Source organism: Cornus florida, unplaced genomic scaffold, assembly GCF_030987335.1.
Source record: "Cornus florida cultivar Cherokee Brave unplaced genomic scaffold, ASM3098733v1 CherokeeBrave_3.0.0_Hap2_Chr01, whole genome shotgun sequence".
Lineage (NCBI taxonomy): Eukaryota > Viridiplantae > Streptophyta > Magnoliopsida > Cornales > Cornaceae > Cornus > Cornus florida.
In genome coordinates this window covers 15,900,929-15,923,188 of record NW_026775571.1, presented here as the reverse complement: position 1 = coordinate 15,923,188, position 22,260 = coordinate 15,900,929, and the positions used below count along the sequence as shown (strand labels likewise).

The 22,260-nt window shown below is 35.6% G+C and overlaps 1 protein-coding gene across 1 annotated transcript; it reads left to right on the top strand.

Moving 5' to 3' along the window:
• The first annotated feature begins 13,427 nt into the window (after positions 1-13,427).
• LOC132269595 (protein FAR1-RELATED SEQUENCE 5-like) lies at positions 13,428-14,036 on the top strand. Its single transcript, XM_059770841.1, has one exon. It carries the CDS (start codon positions 13,428-13,430, stop codon positions 14,034-14,036), a length of 609 nt encoding a protein of 202 aa, XP_059626824.1.
• Positions 14,037-22,260: the final 8,224 nt, after the last annotated feature.

Below are 22,260 nucleotides of genomic sequence, written 5' to 3'. Positions count from 1 at the left end.
TCTTATATGTCAACATATGTACATTTGACTCCATATATGTAATGTGTACATGAGTACACTCTTTACAATGTATTTGACATGTATGAGATGAGGCCGGAGGCCAATGATTTATAATTTGTATCCTATGTAATTTTTGACTTCATGGAGTATTATGAATGTATTGAAAAATATTGAGTTTTTGCTTTACCATGTTTGCATTGGGTGTGGGAATTCCATTTTGATTCTTCCATTAGCATTCATTAATCATGCATGAAGTATGGCCAAGGGCCAAACGGCATTTTGAAACTATCTCATGATTTTAAATTCCAAGTTTTCATTCCAAACTTCGTTTTTGGCATTTTGGCCGTTGGGGGGTCATATTTTGTATAGGCCATATTTTTGAGCCATGGATAATTGTAGCACATCTTATTAGGTAAGTTACGTTTGCGTACATGGTCGTTTCCGGGCAAAACTTCTTCTTTGGTGAAATGAGCCTCCTACAGATTCCTTTTTTACTTTTGTTGCATATTCTGACCTAAGGGTATTTTGGGTATTTCCTTTGGGAAATAAATTCCATTCTTCACATGGTTGGATAGAAAATATTATTTTAGGGGGGGTTTCTTCTTGGCCTTTTTCCAGAAAATGTCGTCTTGGCATCGGAAACCATTTCCGAAGTTCAGCTCTCAGTTTTTAAATTTAGCAGCTTTTTGGATCTCCATGACCAGATTTCATGGAGGGGCATTTTGGAAATTTTAGAGTGCATATTTTTCGATTTTCCTTTTTAGTCATGTAGAAAACTCAATTTTGAGGGGGGTTTCTTCTTTGTGTTTTTCCAGAAAATGTCATCTTGTCTCTCAAATTTCCATTTTTCCCGGAAAAACCCCTGCTGCCAGGGTTTCTTGCTGCCCATTCTGCCGCCTTCACATCTAAACGGTTACGAAGGGTTTCGTAACCAGTTAGATGAGTATGGGCAGTGTATATGTCATGATTTTTGGCCTCCTAACTGGTTAGGAAGGTCTCCTAACTGGTTAGATGTTCTTGGGTTGGCACTTTTTGACCGTTTTGCCCCCTTCTTCTTCAGTTAGCCATATCTTCTTCATCCGGACTCCAAATCAAGTGATTCTTGAGTCTAAATTCATTAATTTTTCATTGGCTTTCCAATGGTGTGCTCGGTGGCATCCACTTTTAAGCTGTAAATGACTATTTTGCCCCTAGGTTCATTATTGTTCATTTTTGAAACGTTGCTTCCGCATTTTATTCTTTTGGGTTCCGTGACCTCGTTAAGGGTCAAAATGGTGTCTTAGAGCCATGTTGTATCTCTAGAGACCATTGTTTTGTCTTTTGCTTCTGCACTTCGGATCCGTTATCGGGTCATCTTTCGGTTCATCACTGACGCACCGGGTTGAAAAACTTGGGCTATCACAAAGTAGATAAAAAGAGATCATAGCCTGGTGCTAAGGATGAGAAGGAGACCAAATTCAAAAAGTCTTCAATTAATCAAAGTGAAAGGACATCTCGTTATAGGAGCTCAGATAAGTACACCAACTACACCCCGCTCACTATGTCTATAGATCAGGTTTTAATGCAGATTCAAGATGATCCCTCCCTAAAGTGGCCATCAAAGCTGAAATCTGATCCCTCAAAAAGGCCTCGGGACAAATATTACAGGTTCCACAGAGATCATGGACATATCACAGAGCATTGTATCGACTTAAAATATCAGATTAATAATTTGATTCGAAGGGATCACCTACGAAGGTTCATGGCAGGAGATGATAGACGAGGTACTAATCCCGCACAAGGAAGGCGAGACAATCGTCCTCCAAAATAACAACTAGTAGGTGAGATCAGAGTCATATCCAGAGGGTATGCAGGAGGAGGTGAAACAGCCACGGCCCGAAAAATATACGTAAGAAGAGCAAGAGTTGAGGTGAATGAGGTAGGAATGTTCAACTCTCCGTTAAAAACACTAAGGTATGATGACACTACCATTATATTTTCAGAGGCCGATGCCAAAGGGATCCAGCAACCCCACGATGATCCTCTGGTTGTCTCCATGGTCGTAGCTAACTACACCGTAAGGCGTATACTTATTGATAATGAGAGTTCTGCTGATATAATATTTTCCCATGTATTCGACCAAATGATGATAGGCCGGGAAAGGTTACGACCCATGAATTCTCCTCTCGTAGGGTTTTCATGAGATAAGGTATATCCATTGGGAGCAGTTACCCTTCCAGTAACTGCAGGAACTAGCCCAAAGCAGGTCACTTTTATGGTTGATTTTATAGTGGTGGATTACCCTTTGACGTATAATGTTATCCTTGGGAGGACAACCCTAAACTCTATTAGAGCCATTACCTCAACTTACCACCTCCTTATGCGTTTCCCAATAAAGCATGGGGTGGGTGAGTTAAGGGGTGACCAAGTCACAGCTCATAAATGCTATCTCACTTCTCTCAGAAAAAAAATGTCCCAAGAAACTCTGATAATTGAAGGGTTAGAGGACCAAGAGGAGGTAGAAAAGCAGAAAGTTCGACGAGCCGAACCGATAGAAGACCTACTGGGGGTGAGCTTGGATGATGAGGCTAAGAAGAAAGTGAGCATAAGATCTTTGCTTCAACAAGGCATAAAGGGTGAACTCATTCAATTTCTCAAGCAAAACCAGAATGTGTTTACTTGGACTCACGAGGATATGCCCGGCATAAGTCTGGCCATAATATAACATCATTTGAATGTTCATCCCAACTTTAAACCCATCAGACAGAAAAGAATGACATTCACCTCTGAATGAAACCAGGCTATATCAGAAGAGGTGGAGAAACTCTTGAGAGCTCACTTTATTCAGGAGGTACATTATCCTGACTGGTTGTCAAATGTGGTCCTCGTAAATAAAGCCAATGGGAAATGGAGATTATGCGTAAACTTTACAGACTTGAACAAGGCCTGCCCAAAAGATAACTTTCCTCTCCCACGTATTGATATGCTGGTGGAGGGAATTGCGGGACATGAATTACTGAGCTTCATGGATGCATACTCCAGATACAACTAGATTCTAATGTACCTACCGGACATAGAAAAAACCTCATTTATTACTGATTGGGGTTTGTATTGTTATAAGGTTATGCCATTTGGGCTAAAAAACGCATGAGCAACATACCAAAGGTTAGTCAACATGATGTTCAAGCAGCAAATCGGACGGAACATGGAAGTTTGCGTGGACGACATGCTAGTAAAAAGTTGGAAGACTGAAGATCACCTAGCAGACCTGCGGGAAACCTTCGAAGTGTTAAAGAAACTTAAGATGAAACTCAACCCCAGCAAGTGTGCTTTCAGAGTTGCCTCAGGGAAATTCTTTAGGTATATGGTGAGTAGAAGAGGAATAGAGGCTAATCCAAAAAAGATCCAAGCTATTCTGGATATAAGGTCACCCAAATCCACGAAGGATCTCCAGCGACTCACAGGGAAGATTGCTGCCCTAAGTAGGCTAATTTCTCAAGCAACTGAAAGATGTTTACCTTTCTTCCGTACCCTCAAAAAAACATTTGAATGGACACCAGAATGTAAGCAGGTATTTCTACAATTAAAGGAATACCTTTCCTCACCACCACTTCTGTCAAGAGTAATACTAGGAGAAGGCTTGTATTTATACTTGGTTGTCTCCTCATCAGCAGTAAGTTCAGCTCTAATCCAAGATGAGGATGGGGTTTAGAAGCCGGTGTATTACACAAGTCAGGCACTCAGGGGTGCCGAGGAAAGATATCCGAAAATGGAGAAATTAGCATTTTCCTTAGTCGTGATAGCTAGGAAACTCAGGCATTATTTCCAAGCTCACAAGATAGTGGTACTAACAAACCAACCTCTGAGGTAGGTTTTCCACAAGCCAGAGACTTCAGGTCGACTTATAAAGTGGTCAATAGAACTTGGGGAGTTTGATATCCAGTATAGACCCCAGACTGCAATAAAAGCTTAGGTGATATCAGATTTTGTTGTTGAATTCACACCTTCCCAAGAAGACCAGATCAACATTTCCCCAGAAGCAAACCCTCAAATTCAAACAGACAAAAAGCTACTTGGACTTTGTTTGTTGATAGATTATTAAATGCACATGCTAATGGAGCAGGGTTGATCATCACCTCCCCAGCAGGAGAAAACATTGCCTAGGCCCTTCGATTTGGCTTCAAAGCAATAAACAACGAAGCAAAATATGAGGCCCTCATAGCTGGGTTAAAACTAGCAGAAGTCTTAGGGGTGGAGCAGCTCATAGCATACACAGATTCTCAGTTGATAGTAAGGCAAGTCCAAGCTAAATACGAAGCCAAAGATGAGAAAATGAAGGCCTACCTAAAAAAGGTAGAAGAATTAAAAAATCATTTTACGAGATTTTTAGTCCATCAGATCCCACGGGAAAAAAATGCGAATGCAAATGCTCTAACTAGATTGGCTACCGCGTTAGATCTAGAAGTGAGAAGGGCAATACCATTAGAGTACCCGGATAAGCCGAGTATACTTCAAGAAGTTCAAAAGGAGGTACAATAGTTGGTGCTCAACATAGGATGGGCAGAGCCTATCATAAAATACATTAAAGAGGGAGAACTTCCTGAAGATAGAAATGAGGCCCGAAAAGTTAAAATTCGAGCAGCAAGGTACACCCTCATCAAAGGGGTGCTATACAAGAGGGGTTTTTCTTTACCCTACCTCCGTTACGTCTCAGCTGAGGAGGCGAGATACATTCTAAAGGAGATACATGAAGGAGATTGTGGTAATCACGCTGAGGGCAAGTCTTTAGCAAACAAAGCTATCCAACAAGGGTATTATTGGCCGCTATACAAAAGGATGCTATGGATTATGTGAAAAAATGTGATAAATGTTAACAATTTGCCAATATTCCAAAACAACCACCTAAAGAGATGACTCCCATGATGGGTCTGTGGCCTTTTACATAAACAGGAATGGATATTCATTGCCCATGGGAAAGGGCCAGGTCCAGTATGTTATACTGGTTATCGACTACTTCACCAAGTGGATAGAAGTTGAGCCACTAGCAAGTATTGTTGAGACGAACATAAAAATTTTTGCTTGGAGTCTAATCATTTGTAGGTTTGGAATCCCAAGAGTGTTTGTCACTGATAATGGAAAGCAATTTAATTGCACAAAGTTTAAGGATTTTTGTGCTCAACTGGGGATAAAGAACCACTACTCATCACCTGGACACCCTCAAGCAAATGGTTAGGCTGAGTTGGTGACCAGATCGATACTTCAGATAATAAAGAAGAAGCTTAAGGATAAGAAGGGAACATGGCCTGAAGAATTGCCCAGTGTGTTATGGGCTTATCGTACAACTGCAAGAACCCCCTCAGGGGAAACCCTATTCCTACGGGCCTTTAGAAGTGAAACAGTTATTCCTGCTAAAGTCAGTGTAACCAGTTTTAGGACTGAGCATTACGAGTCACGAGCAAATGAGAGAGAATTATCATTGAGCTTAGACCTAATTGAAAAAAGAAAGGAACAAGCTTAGATTCGAACGTCAACTTATCAACAAATGGTGTCTAGATACTATAATGCCAAGGTCAAGCCAAGAAGATTTCAACCTGAAGACTTGGTACTTCGCAAAGTCACCCTAACAACCAAAACCCGAGGAGAAGGGAAGTTGTCCGCTAATTGGTAAGGACCTTACAAGGTTTTTAGTACCAATTGACCGGGGGCATACTGGCTTGAAACTTTAGGAGGGCGTCAGATGGAGCACCCTTGAAATGCTGAACATTTAAGGAGGTACAACCAGTAAAAAATTTGTGTGGCTAATTTTATTTTTTAACAAGAAGAGCTAGCTTGATAGCATGGCTTTATCTTCTAGTAATGTTATGTTCTCTCTAAATTATTTCACTTTCCAATAAAAAGGGACAGCATGTCTTCTTCTGATGATGTTCTTTAATATGATGGTTTAATTATGATCTCATACCTTTTTTAGACTCTTTTACTATTGCTAATACAATAAGCACAAAATATTTAGTAAAAGGCAAAGTCAAGCTACTTTACCCCCTTATTAAAGGAGGAGCTGAGTGAAGCTCGTAAAACTCATTCCCTTATTAAAGGGTGAGCTGAGTGAAGCTCGTAAAACTCATTCCCTTATTAAAAGGCGAGCTGGGTGAAGCTCGTAAAACTCATTATGTATATGTGTATATATGATGCCTACTTTAATATTTTTTTTTATTTAAAAAAAGGCCAAAATATGCAAGTTCAAACAACACCATTTTATGATAAAAGAAATGCAGATCTACTACTAGAAGAACGACTAAACTCACTGGAAGAATGACGAAATCCAACTAAAAATTACCCAGTAAAATGAGAAGTTCCAAACTAAAAAAAAATAAAAAATAAAAAATAAAAAAAGGAAAGGAAAAGAAATAGGAGATTAAGCTAGTCATCAGCCTCGCTATTGCTCTCTAACTGAATTGAAGAAAAGTTCAAATCTGGAAATCAGAAATGGCTTGAGCTCAAAAAGCTTCAAAACCGTCTATATACATCATAGTCTGGGCCACTTTAAAGTTTTGGGAAGCCTTATACTCATCACCGACTGACGACCTAGCCAATGCCATCTCTCTGGTAAGTCCCTCCACTTGAGATTTGAGTCCTTTAGCCTTAACTCGCTCTTCTTGAAAGGCAGCTTCAGCTTTGACCTGTGCATCTTTTTCTACATTAAGCTCCACAATAACCAAATCAAGTTGACCTTGGCGCTTGGTAAAAAGAAAAGCCATCTCCTCACAGAATAATTTTTCTACCTCCACAGCTCGAGATGATAAGCAAACAGTATACGTGATGCACTACAAGAATGCAGGTTACAAGTTAGAAGAAAAGGAGGAAAGAGAAAAAAAAATGGACACAAGTAAATTAAGTGATCAAAGTGATCAGGAGCTAACCTTGCCAAGATCATGCAGTAATGTTTTTGCCACCTTAGACGAAGGATGAGAACTCAATTGAGTCAAATCTTCTTTCACTAAAAAATTCTTTGTTCGTTCAAATGAAAAACCTGGCCGTCCAGAACTGATATACCGAAAGTGAAAGGCTCCACAACAGGATGAGACACACCAGCTTGTATAGTAGCATGCCGAATATTAGCATTGACTGAACCCACATATTGAGGTAAAGGCTGAGAAGGCGGATGAGAGACGTCAAACACTGGTATGTTCCCACTAGTCATAGTTCTAGACTCACGCTTCCTTTTAGGAGGAGTGGTAAGAGGGAGATCATTTGATTCCCGAGCTTGATCAAGAATTTTCTTGCTAAATTTCTTTAACAAACCTATAAAAAAAAAATTAAAAAAAAAAAAGAAGAAGAAGCTAATGCACTATTTATTAAAACATTAACAGAGTTAAGGTCCAATCCCTATTACACACTGCATTGTTTCTTGCAATTCACCGTAAAGGTCACTATTAGTTCTAGTTAATAATTATGTATTAACAAGATTAACTCCTAAATATGTGTTTTGGAAGTCATAATCAAATAAGATACTTTTTTTACATATTTAATCCATATTATGACCTGACAGTAAAGGCTATCACGCACACACATAGCTAATTCTAAATATGTGTTTTGGAAAGTTAATTCCTAAATATGTGTTTGGAAAGTTAATTCCTAAATATTTGTTGGAAAAGTTAATTCTATTTTGAACTTTCCTCTCTCACACACACACATATATATAATAAAAATAATAATGATAAAAGGCAAAATAAAATTCTAGGCATTTACCGTCTTTCTAGAATTAATAAAATTAAAATTTTCGTAAATAAATAATACACACACACACACACACACACACACACACACACACACACACATATATATATATATATATATATATATATATATAGTATTACCGTCTTATATATATATATAGTATGTACCGTCTTTTATATAGGATGACTCATGGGGAAAAAATTCCCAATCGTCACTAGAAACATAAAAGAAACGGTTTTTCCATTTTTTGTCATTGGATGGATTTCCGGTAATGAGCTCATTCTTCTTATCCTGGATTAAAAAATACCACCAATCACCCATCCTCTCAGGCAAGTACCAATGGAGGAATTGGGCGACTGTTAGCTAGCCGTTACCACAAGTTCGCCAAAGAACCATGCAACCAAATATTACTCTCCAGGCGTTTCGTGTAAGTTGAGTGGGGGCAAGGTTAAGATGGTTAAGAATCTCTCTAATAATGGTAGGAATTAGGAACCGTAGACCAGAAAAAAGAGCAAACTCATAAAAGCATATTTCGCCTGAAACAAGAGTACAAGCTCTCTCATTAGGAGTCAAAAGCCGCAGAAAAACAGTCTTAGGAATAGAATATTTCATCCTGAAGCGCTCTAAGTCTGCCAAAGTAATTGAACACTACATGTCTTGCACTTTCTCTACGAGTCTTTTGCATGGTGGAGACGAGCCGTACTCGGATCCTTCTTCATCGCTGGTTTCTTCATGCAAATTAACCACCTCATGTGAAGACATGGTAGGATCGTAAGAAGGATTTACAAAAAAGCAAAGTATGTCAAAAATTTCACTCACCGACTGGTACAAGCACAAGCTCGTGAACTCTTCAAACAAAGAATTTGGAGGACCAAAACGATAACACTATAGGAGACGAGAAAAAGAAAGAAAGGTGGATGATTTGAAGAATCCAAGAGAAAGTTCCATTACACTTATTAGGTTCCAGGAATTTTTTCAGTACTGGAGGTAGCTAAAACCCTTTCTCTACTACGCTTTATAAAGATACAAATTGAAATTGGAATCAGGAATACGTAATAGATACAAATTGAAATTGGAATCAGGAATACGTAATAGATACAAATTGAAATTGGGTCTCATGATGCTCCAAGAATTCTAATTGTTTTAGAATTAAATGCCTTGCCCAGGAATTCTATTTATGTTAGAATACACTAGACACATATCAGGAGTATTTCTGTTTATTGTTAAAATTATTAGTTAATTTATTTATTTTTCACTTAACAAATCCTACACATTACTCTAGAGTGGAACCAAATCTATAGGGCTTAGTTAAAACACTTACAACAGGGGTGTGATTGATTGGAGTATATCAAATACTTTGATGTAATATATATATATATATATATAAGAGGGAAAAGGAAGTTGGGGCCAAAGCAGGTTCTCAACCACTAAAATGGGCGAGCCATTGGGCGAGTAATGACTTGCCTAAACATCTAGCGCGCAGAGAATAGAGCATCAGTTAATCCCTAGCAATAACAAAACTATATTTTCTTTGTTTGTTAAGGCAAGAATAAAAGCTTTAGTGCTTTTTCTTTGCTGTCACCAGTAATTTGATGGAAGAAATTAGAACACCTTACTTTAGATGATAAGGTCATTACTTGCTTTTAAATCCTTCTACATAAACGTTATCACTTATCAAAGTGGGCGAACAAAGGTGTGTTTAGTTAAAAGTACCATTAATTACTTGCTAACATGCACACCTTGTTCAAAAGTTATCTCAACTATGGGAAATTTGTGTATGTATGAATATTATAAAGTTCAGATGAAGATTTACATATATATATATATATATATATGAAAATAGTGAGAATTTATATGACGATCCTAACTCTCGACAAGCAAGAATTCAGGAATGGGGGGGCAACTGATGAAGAAATCAACAAAAGAGGCAGAACAAACAGATAAGATAATGAGGTGATAAGGTGAAAAAATTCAAAAAGTTGTTTTGATCTGATTATATGAAATTCAAATTATCGACAAAACCTTTCCTTAAAGATTACAACAAACAGTCAGCTGAGCTAGCTATAAAAATAGACTCCTATCAATCAATAAGGTATGGGCAATATTGAACTCCATTTCATTCCTAATTTATTTTCTTCTCTAAACTGACTTAGCCATCGGAGGTTGTTTGGCAGGCACCACACTGGTATCAAGAGGAAACGTTGTCATTTCAGATCGTTGCAGACTAATATTCATTAGTGAGGGTTCGAGTCTCTAAATAAGTAAAGTGAATGTGTGAGTGATGTGTATAAATTTCTTACCAATGACTAAAAATAAATAAATAAAATTGAAAATTACCAATCTGATTATTTTTCTCGGCTGGTAGTAGGGGTGCACACGGTTCAGTTTGAACCGGTTTGAGAGTTTTTGGAACTAAACCAATTTTAACGTTTCAGAAAATCTATAATCAAACTAAATCATTTTACCAAAGGAACCGAATCAAACCAAACCGTGAAACACCGATTCAGTTCGGTTCGCTTCCACGTTTTTTTTTTTTTTTTTGCTATAGAAATATTCATATTTCAAAATTCAAATGCACAATAATTAACCAAGTTAACCAACACATTTAGAACTGCTAATACATTCACATCTATAATATAAAGTTAGGCGAATTGCAAAAAAAAACCCTCGACTTTCACCTGTTTGCGAAAAAACCCCTTTATGAATATCTTTAGCAATTAACCTCCCTCAACATCATAAGGGGGTCATTTTAACTAACCTCTGGTAGAATGATTGTGTGAGGAAATTTTTTAGACAAAATTAGCCTTAACGTGAAACATCCGTTCGAGTGATTGTGTGAGAAACTTTTCAGACGAAATTATTCTTAAAATCAAAACAATACATTATTTACTAAAGTACCCACCACTCACACTTTTTTTTTTTTTTTTTTTTTTTTTTGTTGTTAACGGCATAAAACACTAAAATGAGGCCTCTGATTTTAAAACAAAGCCTTTGATTTTTTCTTCGGAAATGTTTCTTGCATTTGGAATCTATATAGTAATATAGTAGTTATTTATCAAATGTCAACTTAAATTGATCTTGGTGAAAAAAAAAAAAAAAACCTTATTTATTGAATCCTACTTACAAAACATTCAGATACATCCTCAAATTTTTTCTTCTTCAATACATCCATAATTGACAAACATTTGTCCCCTAAAAAATTTACTTCCACTGTTATTAACCATAACTGACAATAAGACATATGTCCAAGCATCCATTAACATAAATGAATCCAATAACTAAAAAAAATACACATAAAAATTATATATGACTGACAAACATGTGTCCAAAAAATGTCTATCATCAAAGTGATAATCAAAGTGATAATTGTTGGTCACCTGCAAAAGGCAAAAAAAAGACCTAAATGAAGTTTTTCAACTATCTTTCTTTCATTTTGGAAGATTATTGTCATTTGAGTCTTTAATTAAAGTTTTTAACTATCCGTTTGAGTGCTAGAAAAAATAATAATAAAAAAGAGTAAGTGGTGGGTATGTTAGTAATAATGTATTGTTTTGATTTGAAGGGTAATTTTGTCAAAAAAAATTCTCACACAATCACTCAAATGGAAGGGTAATTTTGTCCAAAAATTTTCCTCACACGATCACTTAAACGGATGTTAGTTAAAATGCCCCCTCATGATAGTTAAGAGGAGTTAATAGCTAAAAATATTCATAAGGGGGTTTTGCAAACGGGTGAAAGTCGAGGGATTTTTTTTGCTATTCACCCTATAAAGTTAATACATTCAAATTTGTTAATATATTTGGTACTTATAATTCTTTCTTTTCTGTCACTTATGGAATTACTATTGATAGCCTAATACGTTTAGAACTAGTAATTCAACAATAAGTACCACAATTCAATAAACTAACAACGTTCAGGCATTATCGATTATATTATATTATATGTATAATTTAATATATATATATATATATATATATATATATATATAGATAAAACTTAATGGTTCAATTTGGTTCAATTCAGACTTATGACCACACTATATTTTTACGATTCTACAAATTTAGAACCGTTATTAAACCAGACTGTCGATCCGATTTGAAATTTTAATTTTACTGAATTTTTGTGCAACCGTAGTTGGTAGTGTTAACCGGACCAGGATCACCTCTAGTTGCACAGTGGTCCATTTGCTTCATTTTGGGTCAATGAACAGTGTTTACCATGTTTGATTAGAAAATATATTTTCCTAGTACAGAATTTTTGTGTGTATAATATGTGTGTGTGTGTGTGTGTGTGTATACTGTTCACCTATACACCCTTTTGTTCCCTCCCTTATTTCTTCTTCCTCTTCCCTCCCTCATTTCAGCAATCCATTTGAAATAGAAATAAAATCCCGCTAGTAGCCTTCTTCTCCCCCAAAATATGAATGAAGCCATTTTAGAAATTTATTTCTTTCCAAATAAAAGTCGAAAGTAGGGATTGTTATGTGAATCAACCCAAAATTTGGATGCTACAAATTGTTTGGAAATAGAAGCAGCGCTGCTGTCAATCCCAATAAAATTGCAAATTCTGATTTCCTTCCGAAATGAAGCAGCAGTGTATTTCCAAAGCTAAGCAGGAGTGTATTTCCAAATCGAAGCAGGAGATCGCCTTATTTCCAACCCTAAGCAGGTACGATTCATAATTTTGAGATTTGATTTTGAAGGAAATCGTCTTATTTCCATAAGAACTAAATGGCAGAAACAAATATAATTAGTAAGAATATATAGGCACATTTTTTTGTAAGAACCCAGAAATAGAAAATTATTGGTAAATTTGAATTGATCATTTTTTTATTGTGCAGTTATTAGGGGTTTTATTGTTTGTTTATGAAGATAAAAAATGAGAGGATTTGTAGGGAACATGAATGACCGGAAAAAAGTGTTTCAGAGTGTTGCAATGTTAAGAAAATATTTGGTCGCTGGGCTTGCATCACAACGTTTTCCTAAGTTGTATCCCAACTTTCTCCTAATAAGTATCCCAAATTCTTCCTCATCTACATTCTAATATTTTTATAAAGTGAGTCACAACATTTTCCTAAGGTATATCCTAACATTTTCATAATATAAATCTCAAAGTATTTGTAAAGTGTATCCCAATATTTTCCTAATGTGCATCCCAAAGTTTTCGTAATATACATCCTAACTTTTTCAAAAGGTGCATCCCAAACTTTCCCTAAGGTAAGTCCCAACTATTTCGTAAGATGAATCCCAACTGTTTGCTAACGTAAATCCCAAATTTTGTGTAATATTAATCCCAACATTTTCATAAAATATATGTGAAATTAGCATTAGTTGGTTGAACATATATGTATTGTTGTGGCATAGAGGATTTGTATCCTCGTTGGTCTGGGATATACTTGATTGATACATGCAAAGAAATGAATGAGATATATGTTAAATTTAATTGGTCATAAATGTGAAAAGGTTTTTTATTTGATTGGTTATACATGTGAAAAGTTTTTGTATTTAAACCGTTGAGATGGAACATACTTGGGATGTAGATGTAGAAGTAAAAATTTTTTTTGTTAATTCAATATTTTGTGCATATGTGAGAAAATGTTTTGTATTTGAGCCATTTAGATGGAAGGTAAAGTAAATAATATTTAAGACATAACAAACGGACGAAACGTTCCTGTTGTAGAACCGGAAGTGATTAAATGGAAACCAATGTATAAAATGGAGTTTGATAGTAAGGAAGAGGCATATGATTTTTACAATGCATATAGTGGTCAAATTGGTTTTAGCATCCGGAAGCAGTATGGTAATAAAGTTAATGGAAGAATTACATCATGGGCGTTAGTTTGTAGCAAGGAAGGTGTGAATGGGACTGACAAACGAGATGTATTTAGAAAGACTCTCCGGGCTGAAACACAAACCAATTGCAGTGCACAAATGGTTCTTAGATATGACAAGGTAAAAGCAAAGTACGTAGTTTCTAAATTTGTAGAAAGTCACAACCATCCATTCATAATTGTTGAATGCAGCCCCATGATGCCGTCCCAGCGACGAATTTCCTTAGTCCATGCCATTGATATTGAGTTGGCTTCGGATTCAGGAGTTCCGGCTTGTAATGCATATGAGTTGATGGGAAGGCAATCTGGTGGCAAAGAATTAGTTGGGTACTTGAAAGTGGAAAATTATCTAAGGATGCAAAGACAAAATGAGCTTCTTTATGGAGATTCGGCATGGCTTGTGGATTATTTTGAGACGCGTGCTTGTGAAGATCATTCCCTCTTCTATTCGTTGCAACTGGATACTGAGCAAATGATTGTGAACATATTCTAGTCAGATTATAAAATAATCATTGATTATGGCCATTTTGGAGATGTTATCAGTTTCAACACAACGTACAAAGTGGTACACGGCAACAGACCATTTGCACTTTTCTTGGGTATAAATCATCACCAGGAGACCACTGTGTTTGGAGCAACCTTAATGTATGATGACACAGCGGATTCCTTTGTCTGTTTATTTGAAACATTCTTGAAAGCGATGGGCGGAAAAGCGCCAAAGACGATTATTATAGATAAAGACGCTACAATGGTGAAGGCATTAAAGCAAGTGAATAACTTTCATGCATCTCCATTCTTGTCACTTGGTATGCTGAAACAATCGTATTATTTCAGTGGTATTTTTTGTATTTACAATATTGCAACGCGGGTATTAAGTTAATTAATCTTGTAGGTTATGGTGGTGATGAAGCATCATTTATGTGTTTGACACTTAATGAATAATGCGCAGAATAACCTATTATTTATGTTTAAACGCGTTAAAGGAATAAAGAAGGTCATCTCAAAATTAATGTTCCAAATTAAGGAGGAGGGTGATTTTATCAGGGAATGGGATTTAATGATTGTAGAGTATGGTGTTGCTTGTAATAAGTGGCTTTCCACTTTGTTAGATTGGAGACATAAATGGGCCCCGGCATTTGTCAAACATGACTCGTCTATAGGATTTCCTTCTTTCCAACAGGTATAATTTTCCTTTTCCCTTTGTTACGAGCTATAGTCTTCAACCTACCCATTTCAAACCCTAAATTTGATTTCCACCAACAAATTTAATGAACCAAACAAAGTCACAGCAATTAAACTCAGACAACCTTAATTTCAGACCAACCACGAAAACCCTCACACCCAAGCCTCAGACGAAGCAGCACAGACCTTCCCTTCTTCTTCGTTTTCCCTTATTCCCTTCTTCTTTAAGCGACGTAGCCATTTTTCTTTATGCAATGAAGTGAAAATCAGAAAAATAACAGTTGAAGAAGTCAACTATAATTAAAAACAAATATTAATATTTTTTATACATTACTAAAACACATTCACTTATGTATTTTTCTTAGATATGACAGGCAAAGATTATTAATGTACATTGCATGCTACATAGCAACAACATATTAACTACCAAATATATAACACAACGCATCAGTATTTTGTAATTAAACTGCTGAAACATGTCTAACAAAAGCATTTGTTTCAATCTAAAAATAAAAAAATAAAAATATAGCTATTACACAATTTGTCAAAGCATGAAGTTTCATCAAACTACATATATACAAATGACAAGATTTTAGACAAGTGTTATGTATTTGGAGGCTGGTTCACTAATATAAAGAGAATTATTGTGAGACATATTAGCCAAAAATAAATAGTGGATTAATTAACAACGCTATATTTTCTTACTCCCTAAAACAAGCCACTTCAAAACTAATACTCCTACTACATAGCAAAATATACGGAGTATGCGATATAAACATAGTTTTTTTTCTCTAAGAAGGCATATTACGTAGGTAATATCACCAAATTAAGGCATACTAACTCTTCTGGGCAATTTGTCAAGCAGAAAATATGCAAAAAGGTAAATGTGTGTGCAACATAAGTTAAGTAGAAAGAAATTATATAACCATAAACCAAATTTATACACAGTAACTTTATAATCATATACATGTGACAAATTTTAAATATATATAAGATAATCACTAAGGAAGAACAAAGCAAAATATGCTCAAAACTCAACTGCAGCGAAGATAAGCAATTTAATCACTAAAAAATTACGAAATCAAATACATTTACGATGTCGTATGTATGTTAATGCGCACATGTGAATGCAAACATTATGCACCTCATCTACTATGCTTAAAACATTAGGCAACATTATTAAACTAAAAATGACTAATTCACACTCACCAAACTACAGAACTTCAGACTTTTGGAACAGCCGCTTACTATTGTTGAAAGTAGGACTCCAAATCAAGAATAAATAACATCTGCGCTTTGTGGGTTTTTAGGGCGATCGGTTATGGGGTTCTCTTTAATCACTGAAAAGGAAAGAGGTAGAAAGGGTAAGAGAGAGGTTTTGGTTTTTTTTTAATCAAATAAAGAGCGAGAGAGGTTTTGGTTTTTTTTTAATCAAATAAAGAGCAAGAGAGGTTAGGTTTTTCTTCAATGTAGTGATGGTTCTCTGGTTCTCTTCGCAGACCCAAGCCTCAGACGCAAAAGAGAGGCTAGGGTTTTGGGATACACTTTACAAATACTTTGGAATTTATATTACGAACATGTTAGGATGTACATAAGGAAAATGTTGTGACTCACTTTAAAAAAAGTATTGGAATGTAGATAAGGAAGAATTTGGGATGCTTATTAGGAGAAAGTTGGGATGTAACTTTTGAAAACGTTGTGATGCAAGCCCAACGACTAAATATTTTCTTAACATTGTAACACTCTGAAACACTTTTTTTGGGCACTCATGTACTCTACAAATCCTCTCATTTTTTATCCTCGCAAACAAACACTCAAACCAAACCCCTAAAAACTGCACAATAAAAAGCCATCAATTCAAATTCACCAATAATTTTCTATTTCTGGGTTTCTTACAAAAAATGTATCTATATATTCGTACTAATTATATTTGTTTCTGCCATTCAGTTCTTATGGAAATAAGACGATTTCCTTCAAAATCAAATCTAAAAATTATAATTCATACCTACTTAGGTTTAACAACAAAATTTTGGGTTCATTCACAGAACAATAGTTGCTTCCGGCTTCTATTTGGAAAGAGAGGTTAGGGTTTTCTTCAACGTAGCGGTGGTTCTCTTCACAGACCCAAGCCTCAAACGCACAAGAGAGGTTACGATTTTCTTCAACTACAAAAAGGGCAACAGAGGTCTTTCTTCCTTCTTTCTTTTTCGCAAACCTTCTTCCGGCAACAGAGGAAATTCATCCTACGCAGACCTTCTTCTGGTAACAGAGGACCTTCTTCCTACGCAAACCTTCTTCTGATAACAGAGGATCTTCTTCCTTCTTCGTAGACCTTCTTCCTTTTTTCTCTTCTTTGCATTCCTTAAAAATTATGTAAAGTAAGGGCTAGGGCTAAATGGACAATTCCATACAATAAGTAAGGGTTAAATGGATAATATGTCATATAAATATAACCTATACCGTATTATTACACAAATATACCATATTGTTACACACATGTAATACAACTTCAACAGTGTGTAGTTACTTTTTTTGACCAACTTTTTAAAGTGACGTGGCCATTTCTCCTTCACTCATTCCAAAATGGAGGAAATTGCGCACTGTTGGAATAGAGATGATTTTTGGCCGGAGGCATACCCCTAAAATGTGTATAACTTCCCACGGCAAAAAATCACCTCCATTCCAACAGTGCGCACTAGGGTGGTATTCCCAGCTGGTTAGTGCCCGGAATAACCGTTTAACTTTTGGTTAAACTCCGGGATTTGATGTCCTAGCATTCCACTATTTGATTTTGTATTCAATTCCAAGTTGACAACCAATGTTTTTGTTTATTTGCGGTTTTAATGTTATAAGAACATTTATGCATTGTGATTTTCTTTGAATCATTGTGGTTCTAATGTTGTTAAGTACATTTATGCATTGTGATTTTATTAAATCATTAGATGATCCTTTAATACACCTTGAATATAGACGTTAAATGGAATGATTCCTTGTATTCGTTAATATTAATCTTATAATGATATTGAAACTTTAGGGTATACGCATATACTTCTTCATACGAGTAACTTGTTTACTCACCCTAATTGTTCGGATTTCTTTTCAGGCAAAGAGACTTTGTTTTTGGATGCTTATCATCCATAGATGTCTTTATAGCAATTTGGATTACTTTATGTACATTTATCATGCAAGTATTAACCTGTTTTAGTTTATCTCTTTTGATATAATGTTTAATTTACTTGGAAGCATGCTTTAGCTTCCCTTTTGGCTATGTAAAAGTACCTAAGTACTTTATTTTGACATTATTTATCATGTATGCAATGAGGCCAAGGGCCAAGCATGTTCTAGTTAACACTTATACCCTTTTGGTACCATGTTTTACTTTTGAAAGTAATTTTACGAACTTTGGAGGTTTGGCATGTGAAATTTTTGTAATTGATATGTATGAGGCCGTGAGCCGTTGTATTTCATTCATTTATGTAAATTATGTTTGTTGGCATGTTTACACAACTTTAAATCTTTGTTTTTGGACCATTTCATGATGGGGATTAAGGCTTTGGTGAAGCCTTAACATTTCTGGTGCATAGCAAGTTCTTCTGCTCTTTCTCGCGTCATTTTGGACGACCGAAATGTTATTTTGGACAACTGATTTCTTTTGTATTTATTTGAACAGTGTTTCCAGTAGCAAAAGTTCTTTTTGGTCCACAACTGGTCGACCAGTTCTCCATTTCAAACAACCAGAATGTGGTGTTCCTTTGGGTCTATTTCGGTCAACCGAAATGCCATTTCAGACGACCGAAATGCTATTGCTTTGTGGACTTTGTTTGGTTAGTTTCCTATGCATATTTGAACCCTCGTGCTTATCCCATTTTGCATTTTGACCTTATATTAGCCATTTTGTGGTGTTCAAGTGGCTGTCATCGGTACCGGAAGATACCGTTTGACTTTTTTAACTTAACCCCCGCATTTGATCCCATTTTGAGTATCGTTTCCTCATTGAGGACTTTCCTTTGTCCTAGAAGTGGCATTTGTCTCTAGTGACCTTTTATGTTGTTTTGCTTTCGGATTCCTTGATTTCTTTTGAGTTTGTGACTTCTTTGAAAGTCACTTTGTTGTCTTAGAGGTAGTGTCTATCTCTAGAGACCTCCGTCCTTTTCTCGCTTTCGCGTTTGCCTTTGAGATGAGTCTTGTGACTCTTATAAGGTTCCTTTATTGTTCTAGAGGTGTTGTTCCTCTCTAGGGACTCTTCTTCTTCTTGCTTCCACATTTCAGATTCGATATCGGGTCAGTCTTCGAGTTACTTGTTGACGTATTGGGTTCTTCAAAATTTGGGCCATCATAGAGTTTGTCATCACTTTATTAATACCCAAATACATTTTGGCATGCAAACAACCCCCCTCCCCCCCAACCCAAGTTTTTAAAGAAGATAAGTTACTTCACAGGAACTCAAATTTTTTTTCCCTTAGCAACAACCACACAAAAACAACAAAGAAACAAGCCAACTCGTACACTCAACTAGCAGCATCAACTGTCAACAGCCTAGAGATGAATGCTGGGATCGAATGAAGCACCAAATCCTCATCCACTTCAACCCTCGATAGACCAGCTAGAGCATGTGCCGCCTTATTACCTTCCCCTATAACATGTGCTAATGAAAACGAAGAACAAGTACACATCTCCTTCCGGAGCTCAGACACTAAAGGGAAGCACTCACTATCACCATCTCGCACACCCTCAATAGCTTCCACCACCACTTTAGTATCCGTCTCAAAGCAGTCATGTTAAAAGTTAAACATTTTGGCCCAATACACAGCACTAGACAAAACAGAAGCCTCAGCTTTGCTCACGAACAAGGAAGAGACCGATTTAAAAATCACTGCTTGAAGAACAGATCCATCAGAGCTCTGAAAAACCGCCCCTCCACCTCCTAACAAAGATGATTTTGTAAAACTAGCATCCACATTACATTTAATCTAGCCAGGCAATGGGCGTATCTAATGGCTAGAGGAGACAATACAACTCATAGACGAATTGATCACTTGGCATTGATGAGTGCTCAAATGTGACGCATTTTAGTACCTAAGCGAGGGTATTTTAGTCCATTCATCTATCTTTATTTTCCTATTTTAGTACTTATTTGTGTTTTTGTCTATTTCAGGTTAATAAGGTTCAAACGGGCTAAAAATGGTTTATTACAGCCTTTTTGGAGTCAAACAAAAGTTCAGGAAGATTTAAAAAAAATCCTGAAAAGGTCAAAAATGCTGAATTTTTGGATGGATCGAAGATATTTTGGATCGATTAAAGTTTCGATCGATCGAAAATGTGCTGATAACGAGCTGTTTTATTCCCGCGCGCCCGAATTCCACCTACCACATAATTGCGGGATTAGATATTTTGAGGGCTCATTTTCTAACTTGTTCACTATTCTAAGGACCTTTTATAAAGGGGGAATTGAACCATTTTGTAATATATCTTTAGTCTTTAATTTTATTTTATTGAAATTTTATTTTCTCTCTAGAAAAGTTAGAGATTAGGGTTAGAAGAAAAGAAAAGAGTGGAGGCACCAAAAACACATCTCTAGATCTACACACACTCTCTCTAGAATTCAACAAAGAAGAAGAGGAAGAATATGGAGCCATATTTGGGGATTACTCTTGAGGGTTCCAAGATCACACCCACCTCCTCCATGATTGGCTAGACTTCTCCTTGGGACTTGGATGAGCCCCAAGTTTGTAATCTAAACCTCTATCTTTTTTATACTTTTTGGGGAATAATATTTTATGATTAATGTTTTAGTCTTGTAAATTTAATGAATCTTGGTATATTTTTATGATTTCTATAGTTTAATTCTTACTATTAATTTTCTAGTTTATTTACATGTCTATGTGTGATTTAATTGGGAATTATGTCTTATATGATTCATATGATTTAATTCTTCATATTAATTCTCTTTGTGATTAAATGTTGTCTTATGTGTCATTATTTGAGAATTGATATCTACACTAGTTTTTCTATATTAGTTGCATGTCTATGTATGGTTGATTGAGAATCTAGTGATGGTTAGACATGATTTTTATTAGATGGGTTTGTCAATTAATTTGATGGATTATACTTATACTTGATGGGTTGTTCTACAATTTAATTCATGCTTGTAGGTAGGTAGACAATGCTTGTAGGTAGGTAGACAATTTTTACTTGATTTGATATTCCATAGCTTATTATTGTAAATTCCATGATTCTCTAGATTGATGTGTGCTACAATTGTGACTAGTTTGATGAGTCATTCTTAGAATTGATGGGTTGTGCTACACTTATTTAATTGTCGGTTAGGTAAACGATTCATTATTGAATTTGATGGTCCATGCTTAATATTGCAATTGGTAGTCACATTTTGTTCATAAGAAGGTTTTCCCCAAATTAGTTAAAAGTGTGTGATTTGGTGAACAAGCTTGGTGGTGATTCCAATGCACCCTAAGACCTCACTTCTTATCTCTTAAATCCCTATCTCAACTTAGTTTATTTTAATTGAATTTTAATTAATTGTTTTCAAGAGTAATTAACTAATCGATCTCTCATTTGCAATCTTGTAATCCATCAGAGTCGAAATTAAATTCTAACATGTATAATCCCTCAGAACGATCCCTACTCACTCTTGCTACGTTAGTAATAGTGGTTTTTATAAATTTAAACTTGACCTAAAAGGTTTTTCTTAAACCGCACATTCACTACATTATTTTAGCATATACAAGCGGCCTCGTCAAATTTTGGCGCCGTTGCTGGGGATTAATGGTTTTGTTGGAATTAAACTAAACAATAGTGTTCATTTTATTGCTTCTATTTTTATTTTATATTTCATTGTATATTCTTTTCTGACTCTTAATAATATCTGTCAATTAGGTACTTGACTACAAGAAAGGCAAACTTTGGAACTTGAAGCAATCATTGGAGCTTAAAACTAGGATTAGAGTTGAAGTTACTTAAGGACCTTTGTGAGCATTTCTTGAAAATCTCGTAGTTTAATTGTTTCACTTCTTTGCATGCTTGTGATAGCCCTTGTTAGGGCTTATTATATTGCTTAAATCTTTGTCCAAGCATCGGCTCGTGTGGAGGCCATTATTTGTTGCATTTGGATTTTGAATGTGGATGGAGCCATTGTTTGATCCAAGTTTGAGGAAAAATTACTTCCCTTCACCTTATTCCCCTCCATCATATTTTAATCCTTATGAGATTGTGTAATACCCCTAATTTTCAAAAGGATAGTCTCGGTACTTTGTTTAATTGTTTTCTGTTCATTAATTGTTTTTGGTTCATTAATTGTTTTGAATTATGTTTTAATTGACTTTTTAATTATTTGCTTTTCTTGACTTATTTGCGTTATTTGAATTAATTAGTTGGTTTATTTGTTTTCTTTGGTTTAACTAATTATTTGACTTATTTACATTAATTGTGATTATTTAAGTTAATTGTTTTAATTATTTATTTGGCTTTAATTTTTTGTAAATTGTATGTTATTTTCTGTTTTACGTTAACTTGGAATT